The sequence below is a fragment of the Varroa destructor genome, unplaced genomic scaffold (genome assembly GCF_002443255.2).
Source record: "Varroa destructor unplaced genomic scaffold, Vdes_3.0 BEIS01000007.1, whole genome shotgun sequence".
Lineage (NCBI taxonomy): Eukaryota > Metazoa > Arthropoda > Arachnida > Mesostigmata > Varroidae > Varroa > Varroa destructor.
This window is the reverse complement of record NW_019211460.1, coordinates 2,970,283-2,986,869: the sequence shown is the minus strand read 5'-3', so window position 1 is coordinate 2,986,869 and position 16,587 is coordinate 2,970,283. Positions and strand designations below refer to the sequence as shown.

The following is a 16,587-nucleotide window of genomic DNA, read 5'->3' as shown; positions in this document are numbered from 1 at the left end:
AAGTCCCAATGATAGTTGATTATTGCACGCATTTTGTCGACGTTGCGCCGACTGTGGTTTACGCGCCGAACGCCACGCAGCGCGGTTTCAGGGGCTTCGGCGCCATCGTAACGAACAATGCATCCTGTTGTATGCAGCCATGACGGGTTATCTCAAGCACATCATCAAGCACAAGAGCCATATCAAGTCGACCGTCAGGCGCGTCCAACGCAACGGTCTGTTCTATCTGGTTAGACCGTTCTTGATAGACTCGGTTTTTATGTGGATACAGAATTGCTGCCTTGCGTGAGGTTTTTTTGTCGCAACACTACCACAATCAAAAGCTCGAGCAAGACGCCATCTTACTGATTTTACGCTATCGCGCCTTGTTTACTGGGAAACCTCCGAAGTACGAGGACGGCAGCAACAGGTGAATAACTCTACTCAGGTACTCCAAGATGGCACAATACCGGTGAGACACAAACGGCCTACGTCGGGACTGTCTAAGAAGCTGTAACCTTGCTAAAAGAGTTTTTCAAGAGCGCCCTCAGTTGACAGCTTACCGTGAACGCGAGAGACATACGACATTAATTGGTAAACACAATCCGCTAGAATCATCGAGGGTGGAGTTGCCCGCAGCGAATTTTAATACTATCGCAATTTTTAGATAAATGCGCCCAGGAACAATGTATTTATAAAAAGCCAAATAAATCGCAGTAGGCCGGTGATAGCCATATGATTCAGACAATATTGATCAAGAAATTGGTATATTGAAGTGATGTTGACGAACAAACCAATAATGATGAAAATTGAAGCCCAGTTTATTTACAAACTACGGTATTTCTAAAATTATTTTTTACATATCTGTAATATAAACAGACTCTAGACGAATATTGTGACAACCAGAACGAGTAGGGTGAATCTGGTTACCGCAGTCACTTCAATTTGATTTAATTGTTCTAAGTTAAGAGTTCCTCCAAAATGCTGTTTACGATCTTGAACGCCTCATTATCCGTCACTGCCGTTGCAACAGTAAAGAACTGCGATCATTTTAGCCGCATTGGTCATAATAAATTTCGCGACTATTCTAACAACCGCTGTTGTCGTATCACAAGTTATATTATCTGTCATGAACTTCGCTACGTCGTTGAGTCTCGTCCCCTGAAATGCCTTTCTTTGTCGCACTTTTTGAATCACCGGTTTTGCTGTGAGTTCTAGTTTTGTCTCGGGCCACTGCTCAGCAAAAGATTTGTGTTGTTAGGGTGTGGCGTTTATTACCTCTGTACGAAATAATAATACTCACTTTTTTTTTGTCCTGCTCTATGGTATAAGACAACTCGGTGCCTAATTTTCAGTCAACCTCATTATTTAAAATCACCTTTGATGCATGCCTGAAATTCTACACAAATGATTACATGTTTATATATGATAGCAAAAATTTGCTCTCTGCTGTATGGATTTACCGCAAAACCCTGAACAGATGAAGGGTTGGTTTGCTTGAAGTTAGCTTATTCGCAAGAATCATAATTATGATGCACCGATGACGTTCTGTATATCATACAGTAGCATCAGTCCATAGTTGTAGTGCGCACACGTGCATACTGCCAAAATTCTCTTTTCGATGTTTAGAAGTACATAGTTGAAGAATATGCTGGTCAAACAGCTAGAGAACTACCTAAAATTTAGAAGATTCCAGCTACTTTATTAATAAACACATTTCGTAAAGCACCTCGCCCTTCACTGGTAACTTATGCGACCCTCATACGTGCTTGTATATTGCACATCCTAATAGATAGTCAATCGAATTACTCGAACCAGAAAAACTAGTGAGCGATGAAACATATATTCAGTGAATTGAAATGAATAAGTACGACAACGGGAACTGCGCATTCGAACTGTCGTGAACTTGCAAAAAAAAAAGTTAAGCATATTGGCGCCCTCTACTGGATACATCCTAAGAGGCATTTATGTTTACGTGAAGGTTCAAGTACTTCAAAGCATGTGGAAATGTTATAGCGGACAGACGTGATACGGAGATCCTTGTTTCGTCCCATATTGCTTCTAATAAACTAAGTAATCGACTATGCTATACATTATTAGTTTTGTAAAGCTCGTATATGAATTACCTGTTTAAGTTTCAAGCCAATCATGTCTTAAAACAACATGACATTATTATGGCTAATAACCGACAACACCAACTTCGGACGGCTGAAACATCTCCGCTATCGGCGTTTGTAATAGACTACTTACAACAAGATTCAAACCTCATAGTATATTAATTAACTTCATTTAGACTTTTGTTTAACGAGCCTCTCTGACATCGATCACTCGGGTTCCTAACTTCATTAATTTATCCATGAACGCTTTTTATTTAATTATAGTATACGAGGTATAAGAGCGGCTTTAGAGAAGCCCTTAGGGTGCGATAAGAATGTTTTGACTTCTGTGTATGCTAGCCGAGACATATCGTGTCTGTTTCAAATCTCAAAAAATATGCAGCACATCCGTTTCTGCTGGCTCGTTTCTGCTTACTTGTAAGTTATCTTATAGTAGCTAGCTGAAAAACATCATATCACCGATTATCTTGTGTGGACTATGAAAATGAATCGCAAAAGCCTTGTTTATGTCTAGTTTTGTAAACGACCACTAGCGAAGCAGTTACGCTATAAGTGGAAACTAAGGTACTGGATTTGATCTATAACACCATTGCCCAATCATCCTCAAGTTATGTTATTTTTTCCTTAATAATTGTTCTTCAAAAAGGTGCAAATATCAGCTGAAGCGAACGGTGTTCAATACGGGGTCCGACCCAGAGACCTGATTTCGAGTGCAGGACAGATGCTTCACTCCGTGAGACAACAAAGCTATGACGAAGGTCCCATTTGAAGCTCCTTGACTGCATGCATTTATTTATTTACTAGGAAAAAAGCTACGGAGAAAACAGCTGCTGCGTATTGTTGAATAACTTAAATGCTACACTGGATAAGAGCCGATTGGAAAATATCGTCGTCATTTTATTAACGGTCGAATTTGATAAAAAAAAAATACCGTCTATAAGCTAATTAATATCTTCAGAGATAGGGGGTTTGACAGGTAGCTGCTAGATTAACTGGGTCAAGAACACGTACAAACAAACTGTATGTATTGAAAAACAATTGAGACTACAGGACCTGCAGCAGAGCTAGTGAACGCCTCGAAGGCTTCACTACAACTCAAGCTGTCGGAAACAATTTAAATTCTTAGCAGTTCCTTGAAATACGTTGAAAGCGTGATATCTTAGTGGAATTGACGGCCGATGGCAAAATCGTTATTTCGTTACAAATTATACAAGTTTCGTTAACAAAAAGAGAACTTGTAACGCAACTCTGTTTGCAGTGAGCCCACCCCGTGCCGTAAGGTTATTGACGAGACACTGTAGTTATGATACGTAAAGATGATTTTGCTCTGTCTGATTTCGTCAACAGTTTAGTTGGAAATCTTTGAAAGCTTTCCAAAATAATCGTTTGAAGTAATGCTTATACATAAGTCAAAGAAAGTATGTGGGTGGTGCTCGGTTGAACGACAAAGATGCTCCAGGCTTGTACCTGAGAATAACGAGGACGGCAATTCAGTTAGGTATTGACATCTTTCGAGAATTACCAGATTGAAGGTCCATTTTCGCAATCATTTTTCATTCGCCCCAGCAGCTTTTCGGCCAGTGAAAAATTATTTTAGTTCCGCCGAAAAGCTTATCATGGTTGGGCTTAGCTGGAAGCCAGTGATCATATTGAAATAACGCAGCAACACTGGTTACGAAAGTCACTCGTACGCACGGAACAATTTGGAATCATAAACGAAAATGAATGACTGAATGTTAGAAACCTTCCAATACGCCTACGTGTGTTGTTTGTAGCTCGTTGTGATTTATCGAAAAAGCCTCATAGACCTGTGCTACGGGGACAGTGCTGTTTTTTAATATCTGTTCAGGATGCAAGCTATCACGTTTAGCATAACAATCTGCAACTCTGGCCAAACGAAATGGGCGAATCGGAACGATTTCGAGTGGGGTATATAAACGTCGTCAATGTAGAGTAGACAGGAGATGCTCAGATAGAGGATGGCAAGCACCCCACCAAAGGTTTCAGTTAAGCCTAATGCCATTCTTCGAAGTTCTGTTCACTCTTGCCTAGCAGAATCCGCTACGGTCGTCTTATTCTTAACGATGGCAATCGACGAAGTCGACTCGACCCTTTGCAACCGTACAGATAGATGCTTATTATCAGAAACAAGCAAGCATACATGAGTATCAATACCCTCCGTCGTGCACGATGTCCAATGCAGTTAGCAGACTAAACAAGCGCAGAACTTCAGTGCACTGAGACAACTGATCTTTTTTGAACTGACAAATAACCGTTATAAAATTTGTTAATTTTCCCATAGTGATAAATAGAAAGTAAACTAAAATACAGGCCACTCGGACAGTGTCAAAATGAACACAAAATTCTTCAGTGCCAACGTCAAACCTGAAGCATAAAGGTCCAAATGTTGAAAGAGACAATTTTCCTCGGAGCAAATGGGTCGGAAACTTGTCTAGATGAACATACTTCGCACAGATTAGTTGAATCTTCGACATTTCAAGGATAAACTTTTCCAATTTGGGCACAAAATGCCCTCTGCTGCTATGCGTGGAAAAGGGTTATATATACACTACTAATAATAGTAAATTTTTGCATTTACCACATGTTCATTTATTGAGATACGGGTTCGAAATCAATCGATAGAATCAACTACCGTTGGGCATACGCAATAGACGTATACGTAGTTTGTTTTCTATTCAAGTTTGTAATTTATCGTGCAATTTATCTATTTTATCGCTATTTGCGATATATTGCGACCGAATACGAATCTACCGAATAGAAATGATTCAAAAACTTCTTGCTGTTTGTAGTTCTAAAACTACTGCTCGGCTCAATGTTCGTCCGTGTACGAACGTTATTCACTGTAGACGTGCTTAGCTCTCGGATGTTGTCTATAAACTGTGCTTTGCCCCATGTTAGAAAAAAGAGAAAAGTATAGCTTGGCAAACTTTTAGCCAAACCCTGAAACCATAAAAATAGCTTTAAGCCTTGGCCGAAGAACGTGCTAACTAAGCAGAGGCAGCGTCGTCTGTTAATCAGATGCACGTCAGATACGATGGCGCATAGGATCAAAGCATCATATATTCGATTGGTTTCTCTGCGAATACCGTCATTAAGCCATGTCTTATCCACCGTTGACGATCGTATGGAGAAATAATGTCAGCTCTCTGTATCTGTACAGCGGTAATTGTACAGTAACTAATATATCATCATGAGAACGGACGGCACACGCTATTCGTTGTGGGCATTAGAAGTAGTTTCTGAGATTTCGATAGAAGACTTAAGTAGGACAAGTTGGACAAATTCGCGGCTGACGCAATAAAGCAGATGAACGTTTTCGATGCTTATAAAGTATCTGGCAGCATATAATGTTCCATATATAAGACGCATGCTGCTTCGACATTCGAAATAACGTTTGGTACGAAATTTTGGTAATTCTGAGAAGGCGTTTAATAACAAGCGATTTTGTATTCAACAGCTGACTAACAAGGGAAAACGCATAAGCATAGATAAAGAAATTAGGCAGTGTATTTGGTGCGTGCTAATTCGATAAATGGTGGGGGCCTTGCTGGCAAAGGCCAAAAAATACGGTTGAATTTTACATGTTTGCCATATAGTTGCGTCGGCATATACGAAGACAGTAGAAATGCTGCACGAATCTTTACCGCCTCATATCGTCTTCTGATAATTTTTTCTTCCTCATAATCTGACTTCAAATCAATGGTGTTAACGAATATATGTCGAAATATATATAGCCGGTTGCCGGACTCCTTATGTGGCGATTGCTGCGATTTGTAAAATGGGGCAGAGCTCATACCCTTCCGCAAGCCTTTTTAACTTTTATTGCGCACTCGTAAAATGTCTAAACGTATCATTGAATCGACATTGTTGGTCCTCTTATCTTGGACGTTGAAAAATGCTGTAATTTATTGCCGAATCAGAACTCATTATATCGAGATAATCTTTCTTTAAAACATGAAGATTAGTCGGTCATGGAAGGGAGGTTTCCGTTTCTTTTGATTCGCATCGAATTCCTTTACGTCCTACGTTTGATTCATACCGGCAACACTATCCATTACGCTGGGGTGGCTTTTCGAGCAGAAATCATCATAACACAGTTTTATTATATAGCACATACTGTTCCCGGCGAATATATTCCGACACTGTCAATGATCAAGATAAGTTTTTTGGAACCCTAAGTGACTAACTTCGGCAAGGTTGATGATTGCTCGAACCGTGTGCGGGGTACAAGTGTTGTAATAGATAATTAATATGATATTGTTAGTTCTGTGATGATTTTTTGTGTTTTTAATTTGCCTAATACCAACTAAGCAAGCTCAGTGCTCTGAATCTAGTGCTAAAGGATATAAAAGGCGTTTTTAGGTTTACTTGTCGTCGAGTTCCCCATCAATCGAATAACTACAAAGGACTCGTATTCTAGGCAAGCTCTTGAATCGATATTCGAGGGGTTCAGATTTATTTTTACAAAATACTGTAACATTTTTTATGTTACAGGTTTCTTTAACCTGGACACCAATGGTGCAAATGACAGATTTGTGTCGCAGTCACCTATATCTTATGCTATATTTGAAACAAATAGTGACACATATTTCTTACCCAAGAATCGCCTTGACTACCCTAGTTTTTCTTTACACCGCTCCGTCCGCATTCAACTGTTATTCGTAGTGTGTGCTGAGGGTTAGACATTGATTAGAAAAGTGCCTTTGATTAAATATTACTGTCTGTTGCTGGAAAATACGGGACGCTGAGCTATTCATGACGCCCCGTTACAATAGAGCTACTTAGCGAATCACAATTGAGAACAATATGAGCTAGCCTTACCTGGCAATCTCTAGCGTTTCTTAACAAACCTATTTATTGTATGCTATATTTACAAGCGACATTGCCTAAAATTTACAAAACGTCTAGGATACTTAAATAGGATACCGTATACTTTTCAGTCGTGGTATAATTATTAATCAACATGTTATAACGTACTGTCGATGGTATGTCCCAGTGATGTTGGAATATTGTCATCCAAATAAAATTCTCTTCAGAACTTCAGTTTCAAGAAATCCGTCCAGATGTATTCCTCGCTTTAGGTATCAGAGCTGACTTTCTGTATAGTTTGCATATTGGTCTCGCAGTTTTTAGGTCACCTCTTAAAATATGATTAAATTTTATTCAAATTGTAAATTTTATTTATTCAAGTTGAAGGAACAAAGTGTACACCAGGACAATTGCGTGAAATCATAGAACACAGTAAAGTAGTCTTCTGCCACAAAAGGAAGGGACCCGGTTAGTCCGGGATAAAATATATCTAGCTCTAGTCTATATTCACCCTAGCTATATTACCTTTCAATGGCTGAATGACCTACTCCCACTGGACCCTTGAATATTCAAAAACTCTACCGATTCTAGTCATTGGTACTACATTCTAGCAAACATGGCTGGCAGAACCTAATTTCATGAGTGTCTTTAGGTTGAAATGAGATAACGCCGCCGCTATTGATGGAAAGGGTTTATTTATCTTAGAAACATTATGAGAATTTAGCTTTGAGTGTACCGTTCAACGATGTCAGCTATCAAGTTCGGCAAGACACGAGATTATTTGAAAATAATAATTTTTATTGCGAACGTATATCGTACAAAGGGAGTACCATTGTTGTATTGGTAATTTTTGCGAAAAATAGTGTGTAGATACCTTCGGCATACAACCTAGGAATGCTATTGCCAAATCTTCGAATACAGTATTACTTGGTAACTATAGCTAGCTATGACCATGAGACCAGCACCGAAAATGGACTTTATCGTAAGCGTTGAACGATGCCTGATATCAAGCTACTCACTACATAGAATAACAGGGATAATCGAACGTATTTTGTGTAGCGGTGTTCAATGCAGCTTGCTGCTTCCGTAACGGATTGAAAAAGTTAGGCACAGGTAGGTTACGTTACTCTTCGGTATTCAGTTATTAAAGACAGTATACACAAGAGACAAATGCTATATACTATGGTACAAGCAATATCATAGCTATGAAAGCGATTATTTAAAATTGGATCTATGACAAATCATTCTTAACTATTGACCTTCCATAGCCGTATCGTCACCGTACTTAGATGCCGTGCATGAAACAATACGTTTTTGATGAAGTACATAGTCGCATTCTTATTTTAGGTCATTCGGTTAGTCAACACAGGGAAGCTGGGTATAGCGCAACGAGAACCCAGACTGAGCGAACGCGGCCGGATTTCTTCCGAGTGACGGATCTGAACTTGAGGTAACACGCATTATAAATGGCTTACTGTGTGCTGAAACATCGAAAATGGCTCTCGTTAGTTGAACAATCATGTGCCGATCTTTTTTCGACCTTCTGTAACGTGTAAGTAGCAGATAGTTCTGATTTGCCCCTGTTTGGATTTGAATTCAGTGAAAACACTGGCCACTTACATATGAGGACATTTTTCTCATGTAACTTGGTGCCGCAGAAGCGGTCTTCGCCTGGTCCCATACCGTACGTCGATCCCTGTTCAATAGTCACAAAGTCACCTTCGCAGTTTGCTCCAGATGCCCCACTTTCATAAGGCCTACAAAACAATCAATACAATGACCTATCCATATCATGGCGATTCCTGCGAGTTATCAAACGATCTATCTAGCTTTTTATACTTTTTGATATTGGGCAATTTTTTCAATGTGTAAAGTATGCGTCACGGATTGTGCCTTTTAGAAAGGGAAAATGTTATTTTTTTCTGTGTTACGAACGGGACAACTTTTACTGCCTATCGTTTTATTTTTTGTCCTGATGCTCCTGCAACGCGACCAATCGAACGCTCAGTGTTGTTAGTAAATAAGCTCAAAATTGCGATTATATGATATACATGATGATTGCCTATAAATTGATTTATATTAACCACTAGATTAATATTTATACAACAGAATGGCTCTGAGTAGACGACTATTGCAGACCTGCCGAAACTGAACGAAGTCCTATTGCCTTCAAAGCCACTGGGATATCTCATTATAGCCGTTTCCGTCTCCCATTTGATTGAGCAAAAATTCTCCTCCACACGAAGGCAAACTGCGTAGCGCGTGTTGGCAGGATAACGAATAACCTTGTCCGTTTCTGGGCCGTAGTTGAACGAGCGCACGAGAGACGACGGTGATCGGAAATATTGGACGCATCCAGCTGGCACTAATATGCAGTAAGCGTTTCCACAAAAAAAAGATTGAACGGTGCGTTTGGCATAAGGCATTTGTCATTCTGTTATTAGGTAAACCATTTTCAACGGCCCAATTGCCCCTAACAATTAATACGATTGGTCAAGAATGCCCCACTATATAAAATCGGGCTCTTAGTAAATGTGTCAATACGTTTTACAGCTACGGAATTCAAATTGGCGTTACGGAATTTCACACAATCTATATGCCTACATACAATTTGGACAGACGTAATTTAGATTACTATAGTCGTTACTGACTTAAGATTGACACGGTTGATATGTCACTGATAAGCCCAGTATAGTAATAAACATGGATAGGAGGCAACGATGTAAGTGAACAAATAAAAAAGTGAATTTCCATATATATTACTGGCCAATATCCTAATCCACGAACTGGAGCCCCGTCATAAATAATTTATGATAAATGTTCTATTAAGCTGGCGTTCAAATCTGCTCTAACGAAAGTGAGCGGCTTATTGGATAATTACGATGGCCCAAACCTGTCACGGACCCGGTTCCTGAGCCGAAGCCGACGGCTACTGATTTCAACTCTGATCTGTGACACATAGAATTTCAAAAATTCGTTATTTTAAAAAGTGCCTTTAACTAACCGATATCAAGGCTTCCGCAGGGGATCATAGATACTTTAATGCGCCATTTACGTGCATGTGTCAAAGACCCAGTTGAAACGACGCTCAACACGACGGGATTTCCAGACTGACGTCCTACATCGACGTACACTGATTATTGGGCAGAACAAAACATAGAAAAAAAAAAGCCTTTATTTGAGAAGATCATCTATTTTGTGTTTAAAGACGATAACTAAATACAGAGCGGAAGCATATGATTTTAATTAAGAAATAATAATATAGCCAATCGTCTCAGATTTCATATTGGCTCTTATGAACAAGATGGCCTTTTGAGTAGTTTGTCCTATTTGAAAAAAGTCGAAGGACCATTTAGAGAGTAAATAATGACTCACTATGTTGTCCGCTATTTTCGCCACAGAGAATTGGCAATTTCTCACCGACTGTACTGCGGACCATGAACGCGTCATGCGAGCAGACGCCCTGAAGTCAAAACAATTGTAGTCATATTATGAACACGTTGTCCTCATATATCATAGAAAACAATAGAACAAACCTAAAGCCCTATCAAAATCTAAACGCACAGGAAAAAGTGTAGAGGGTATTGTTTAGGGCAGTACATTCGTTTCAACCCACCTGGCAGAAGAGTCAAGCGCACTAAGTCTACTAAGGTAATCGCGAAAAAATTCAGAATTCAGTGACAGCGGTTGCTGGGTCGAGGCCCAATGCTCGTATTCAGAGGACATTCGTAGAATGGAGATAGACAAAGGAATAATTTTTTATCGTACAAATATGAGTTATTAATTTTACATTCAAGCTGAGGCTTTCCGTATGACATTTCGCGACACTTTTCGTTTGGTACGCAAGATGCACATGTACTCTTTGAAATTTACGACTGTTCATCACTCGGACACTTTTAGCAAACGTTTTTGACGAATCATGAAAAGGCAAAAAGTTAAAATAGTTTACGAATACTAGTTTACCTTGAAACTATAACGACAAAGACAGCCTGGCGGAGAAGCTTTGTATTTGGTAAAGGTTTTACTCCTACAAACACCATGAACTGTTTCCATTTATTAAATTTCGATAAGAAAATTTTCTACTCGAAGATTAAGTTCGTGGAAGACCCCCCTGCGAACGTGGTCAACGAAAAATCTGACCCACGTTTCGTTGAGCACTCATGCTAACATACAGGCTTGGTGAATACAAAAATACGATCACAGACATATTCATAAGGTAAAAGAACTGGATAGATAGGTGGCGCATAATTTAACCCAAGATCAAAAACAGGGACGTATAGGCGCTTGCTGGGTTTTGCTCTTATGTTGCGACAACGATACATCTTTGCGGCGAACCTGTACCTGTAATGAAAGATTGATCTTCTGCGACAATCGCAAAGGGTTACGTCAGTAAATGCAACTGTACTAGCGGAAAGCCAGTTTACGAAAAATGAGCTACTACAATGGCTCATCGTGTCTGTTTGGTGCCTTGGTGCAGATGCTATCCATTACAGCTTCATGGACCCTGGTTGTGTCGTTTGCGGCTAAAGTTACTTAAGCGAACAATATTAGAAAACAGAGGGTAAATTACTGCTATCATTCGACCCCATCGTACAGGGATCACGATGGAAGGAGTACAAAAGTTACAATCGGAGGCCCTTTACCATCCATCATACTGATCAGACACTGCTTCTACGGATTACCATTGTTTTTAGGTGCTTTCAAATAAGGAAGTTATTAAAATTACAGAGTGGTGCTGAATCCTTCTTTCAGAATTTCATCGGCTCTCGTACTCCAGACGTTTACAGCAGTGGCATAAATAATTCATCATATAATGGCAGAGGGTTGTAGGTAACAGTAGCGCATACTCCGACTGAACATAGAAGAACAAAGCCTGTGAGAACAAAGTTTAAAAAGCTACTATACCATATTTTATAATTAAGGACCCAATACATATTTCGATAGAAACGATGTACTTCAGAATAAAAAAGTTAAAAATTTACTACGGGTGTTTTAGAGAATGACAATCCATGCTTCAAGTTCCACTTGTCCATTGCGATGTTAATAAAACTTTCACATTTTTTGCCGAATGTTTTCGTGGATTATTTTTGTGTCTGAAATACATGTTACGCCAACTGCTGGCAAAAAAAAAATACTGCACGGAAGGTCTTCCGAAGTCTAAAATTTGAGTTAGGTTTCTATAGAATTGTGTCACCTTTTAAACGTTCTGCACATGCACTGCGTGTCTGCGGTGCATTCTGAGCAGCAGTGCTTTACAGGGAACATCCTTACCTATATTCGTCTTATTACCGATGCAGTTCAATATTGTACTTAACAGACGGCAACAGTTCCACAAACAAGTACCCCTGCTTTCAACAAGTTCTAACATCTTACCTTGTAATCGGGTTGGGCTAACGAGAACTCGATGAAGTCGAGGCGAATCTGACAGATATCGGAGTTTTTCTCGATAGTCACGTCGCAGGTCGACGTCCCTAGCAATAGAAAAGCGTGCATTGATAAAAGACACATTTGCAAAGCATCTGGATACGCTGCTAGGGCAAACGCCATTACAGAATCAGGCCTTGGTTACAATGAAAGATGAAACTAGGACGATAATCAAAAGGTGTGAAAGCATGGAGGCGATAAGCCAATCTGCTTGACAGTTCCTCGTCAAGTGTTTCAAAAATAAAATGTCATTCTTTAATTAAGCTGCCATCAAATCGCATGTTCGAATATTATACGCTTTACTACAAAACAAGGTCTTCTGCAGTTGAGCGCCTACTTGCCGCCCCACCATCGAGGTCGAGAACCGTTAGCAACCTTGCAAAACGAGCTCCACAAAACGATTTAAACGATTAGTGCTATTTTCCAATGATAAATATTGCTAAACTGCGTAATACTCATGACCCGGTGAGATCACGAGAAATGGGTCGAACTATTATTTGTGCATAAAAATAGTATACAGTTGTCGTTACCGATCAGTAGTACTGCATTAAATTCGAGGATATGCCGAACCACAAAAAAATACTTAAAGACAACGGATCGAAATAGGTCGGACCTACAAAAATAGAATTATTTCGAAAAGGATTTATACAGAATAGTAGTAAGAATCCACTTTATGGCTCAATTGAATGATGATGTTTATATAAGGCTCAGACTCGCTTCTCTTACCGGTGTCACCAGAAGGATATGATGGATTAACGAACTCCGTTTCGTTTTTTTCGTTAGTCATTTTACACGTAAACGACACTGAAAGAGATTGGTATTGTTGCTTCTAGTAAATCAGTAGTACGTTACTAATGATAATATTCAAGACTGCACGTCAACGTTCACAAAATGGTAAGGTTTTCTGTTAAGTTAAAAAATTACCTCGGCAACAAACACCATAGCCATCGGCGCAAAAACCAACGTTAACGCCCTGTCGATTATCACAGTCGTTCTGGGTAATGCACGTACCATTTTCACCTTGTGCCCCCAAACAGTCCTGATTTCTGTACCTAGAACATAGGTTAGCAAGCATTAGGCAGGTAGGTTGAAATGGACCGATGGATTTCCCCAGTTCTTCCCGCCCAGATGTGCGGAGATAACTCATTAGATCGGCGTAGGCCAAAGAGAACGAGTATTAGCCTGTATCAAGAATGGTTTGTTGCTGCCTAGCTTCGTGAGTACTTACCAGAAGCAAACGGTATTTAGAGACAATAAATATATTCAATATGCGTGTCGGGAAGTATGGACCGAACATAATACATTTCAACCCCATTCCCTCAGCAGCCTGTACAAAGAGTAGTTAGCTACCGCGTCTGCTTCCGATAAGTTATGACAATAGACTTGTGTAGATCTAGTTTGTCACATCGCTTCTTAAAAGTAGCCTCAACGGTGTATGTATAGTCAGGTTAGGTGTTGCTTACATTGTCGATTGCTTGTATTTCTAAGGTGCATATGTTGAAAGCCCGTTGTGGGCCGTGCAGTTCGTTAAACGACAGGGCTGAACTGAAGACGATGACACGAACTGTAATTTGCAAGGTGAGGATTTTGCACCTGATGGGAAGTTGGTAATCAAGTACGCAAAATTAACCAGTGTGAAGCTTGCCGAAGAATTTATAAAGTCTAGCGAAATTCAGAATGACACCAGCCTCAAAGCACCTGCGAGTAAGCTGCGCCGCAAGCCTTGCCCGTTAAGCATTCACCAGATAACAAGCGGAAGCGAGACTGCCTTATAGTACTGCGATACAGTAGCAGTAAGCATACGGGAAAATCGAAAATTCCGTAGGTCATGGCTGAAATACCAACTATACACGGTACTCTGGGTTATAGGGATGAGGTGGCTTTGGAACTATTTGGGTTATCAATGTCGCAGCGAAACAAGGAATAAAGTGAAATAGTGAGCCGTTCGTGGAAGAAGGACTTTGCACGTGTCTCCACTTCAGTACCGTCTATGTGAAAGAGAGACGCGTGCTTGACAGATATCATATTTTCCACGTAGTATACTCATCAGTATGCAAGGTGCACTCATGTTCAAAGGTTTGGTGGCTATCGGCGGGCCTGGACCGATATGTAACAGTATAGGCGTTATGTCATCCCTAAAGCCGTAATACCTATTTGCTACAGAGAGGTTACTATATGTGGAGAAGCTACTTTACTTACAGAGCACATTCGTATCATCATTACTGAATGCTTGGGTTCCTTCGCAGATACCCAAGATAGCACAAGATAGTCTGAGATATAGGGAATTGTTTATCCGCCAGCGATTTGTAAATGAGAATCGATTGTGTTTAAATAGATATTGAAGAAGAACTCTACGTCAATGCAATCGAAGGCCTCAACAACATCGAGGAAAATCTGTGTTTGCTGTGTGGTCACTGGTATCTTTAGTGATTTCCCGATACGTGGACGCCATCGACAAACCGTTTTTTTGTCTGGATTCATTTTGCTTGCATAGATATAATGTGACCTTAAACAATGGTAGGACCTCTTACGAACTTTGGTAGATAATCACACCAGTTCGATGCACCCGCTTTGCTTGCGTTAACGATTTGAGGTTATCGTGAAACAGTAACTTTTGTTTACCTTTAGGACATCCTAGCAATCGGAACATCGTTCTTATCAAATCAGAAGGTGATACGCCTACTAGGATCCTACAATACTTTGTATTTTATTGGATGAACTTTGCGATGAAACAATAAGACGTGCCATGCTGTTCACGTGGATTTTCTCTAAATTACCTAAAAACTAAGGCGTTTGATTTTCTTTATTTTCAATGAACGATCTTGATGAATTTACCTGAGAAAGGTGAAGTAGCCAAGTTGCGGGCGGCTTGATTGACTCCATCCACGGGTAGAAAACAAGATCAGAACCGCTGAGCACAATAAAGGTTTAAAAAAGTAAGCTAATCGCGTGGTTTGGTTTGACATCATCAACAATATCTCGCTTTTGAGATGTTACCTTTAAAAAGCAATAGCTTCGGGCTCTCAGTTCTTTCTAGTTCTATGAAGCTATAGTGGAAATCCCAAAAAAACAACCCATCACACTTCTCCGTATGGCTGATTAACGGTACTTCAAATAGCCAGCTGCTTTTCTGTGGGGAAAACGTAAGCTCGCACGAAGAAACACACACCGATATGTTTGTCACGCGCCAATAGATCTCTTTCGAATTTGGCGCTTATTCAGTTCTTGACAGTGACTGAACGATGTATGATGTCGCATTAGGTGTGTGCATCAGCAACGTCTTACTTCAGTTCAGACGGAGGCGAGGATGTTCAGCTTTTAGATTCCTCTCTGGTTGATGCTCGGTGAACTTTTAACAAAATTCCGTGCTCACCCGTTAAATAGCCTGACTGGCTATTGACCTTCTTAAGCCATACGCCAAATTCGCCGTGTTGCGCTTGAAAGAATTAGAACGTGACGGAAGACGACCGAAAAGTATATTCGATCAATCTACGAGAAATGATGCGTTGTCCTCTTATTGCCTCTTCGCATATCGTCTCTCTGGTTGAGTTCCTGAACTTCACTGACGCCTCTGCACCGGACGTTTCGCTGTTATAATTTAACATCACCATTCATATCAGCTACTTGTTGTCAATATTCTAAGTAGTGATAGAGCTTGGAAACGGAACCCTTTTTGTTTGTAAAGCCATGAGGTGGCAAGGTAACCCCTTTATTATTAAATTCGAAAATTCGACAAAACACGAAGGGGACATGATAGACGCTGCTGTGCAAAATGTTCTATCAACGTCTTAAAAAAACATATCATTTACGCTTATTCTTCGTCAACATCAGACCGGTCGTTTGACAAGACTGGAGTTTACCGGTCATTGTTTTCGACACTTGTCGTAATGTTTCGGTTTTGTGCCAATACCGCTAAGCCATTGCCAGCTATGAAAAGGTCCTAAGCAATAACCTGTTTCGAAGTTCGAAATCCAAACGTGACATATTGAAAATTACTCTCCTGTGGCTTATAATTTAGTAGATATTTATTCAGTCTGATCGTTTCAAATGGATATGTAACCTCTTTAGTGACAACATATACTCACTTACATAATAAACGATACCACTACGATCCTGTAGATTGCTTTGGGCCTAAAGAGGCTTGTAGGTACCAAACTTAAATTGAATCACTACTATAATAATATATACACAATACTATAATACGAGACAAATATGTTTTTCTCTATCTAATATATAT

General features: G+C 39.9%; 1 protein-coding gene across 2 annotated transcripts; it reads right to left on the bottom strand.

The window, feature by feature from the left end:
- Positions 1-7,447: 7,447 nt before the first annotated feature.
- LOC111254024 (uncharacterized) lies at positions 7,448-15,779 on the bottom strand. Of its 2 annotated transcripts, none has more exons than XM_022814449.2 (9): positions 15,186-15,779; positions 13,275-13,402; positions 13,077-13,154; positions 12,300-12,397; positions 10,302-10,389; positions 9,931-10,059; positions 9,066-9,291; positions 8,547-8,683; positions 7,448-8,407 (listed from the first exon to the last, which is right to left on the bottom strand). In XM_022814449.2, the coding sequence occupies exons 1-9, from the start codon at positions 15,317-15,319 to the stop codon at positions 8,283-8,285; spliced, it is 1,143 nt and encodes a 380-aa protein (XP_022670184.1). In that variant the 5' UTR covers positions 15,320-15,779; the 3' UTR covers positions 7,448-8,282. The 2 variants fall into 2 exon arrangements, with proteins under 2 accessions (XP_022670184.1, XP_022670185.1); XM_022814450.2 differs by lacking the exon at positions 15,186-15,779 and adding an exon at positions 13,814-14,177 and having other exon boundaries at positions 7,450-8,407.
- Between the last annotated feature and the right edge of the window lie 808 nt (positions 15,780-16,587).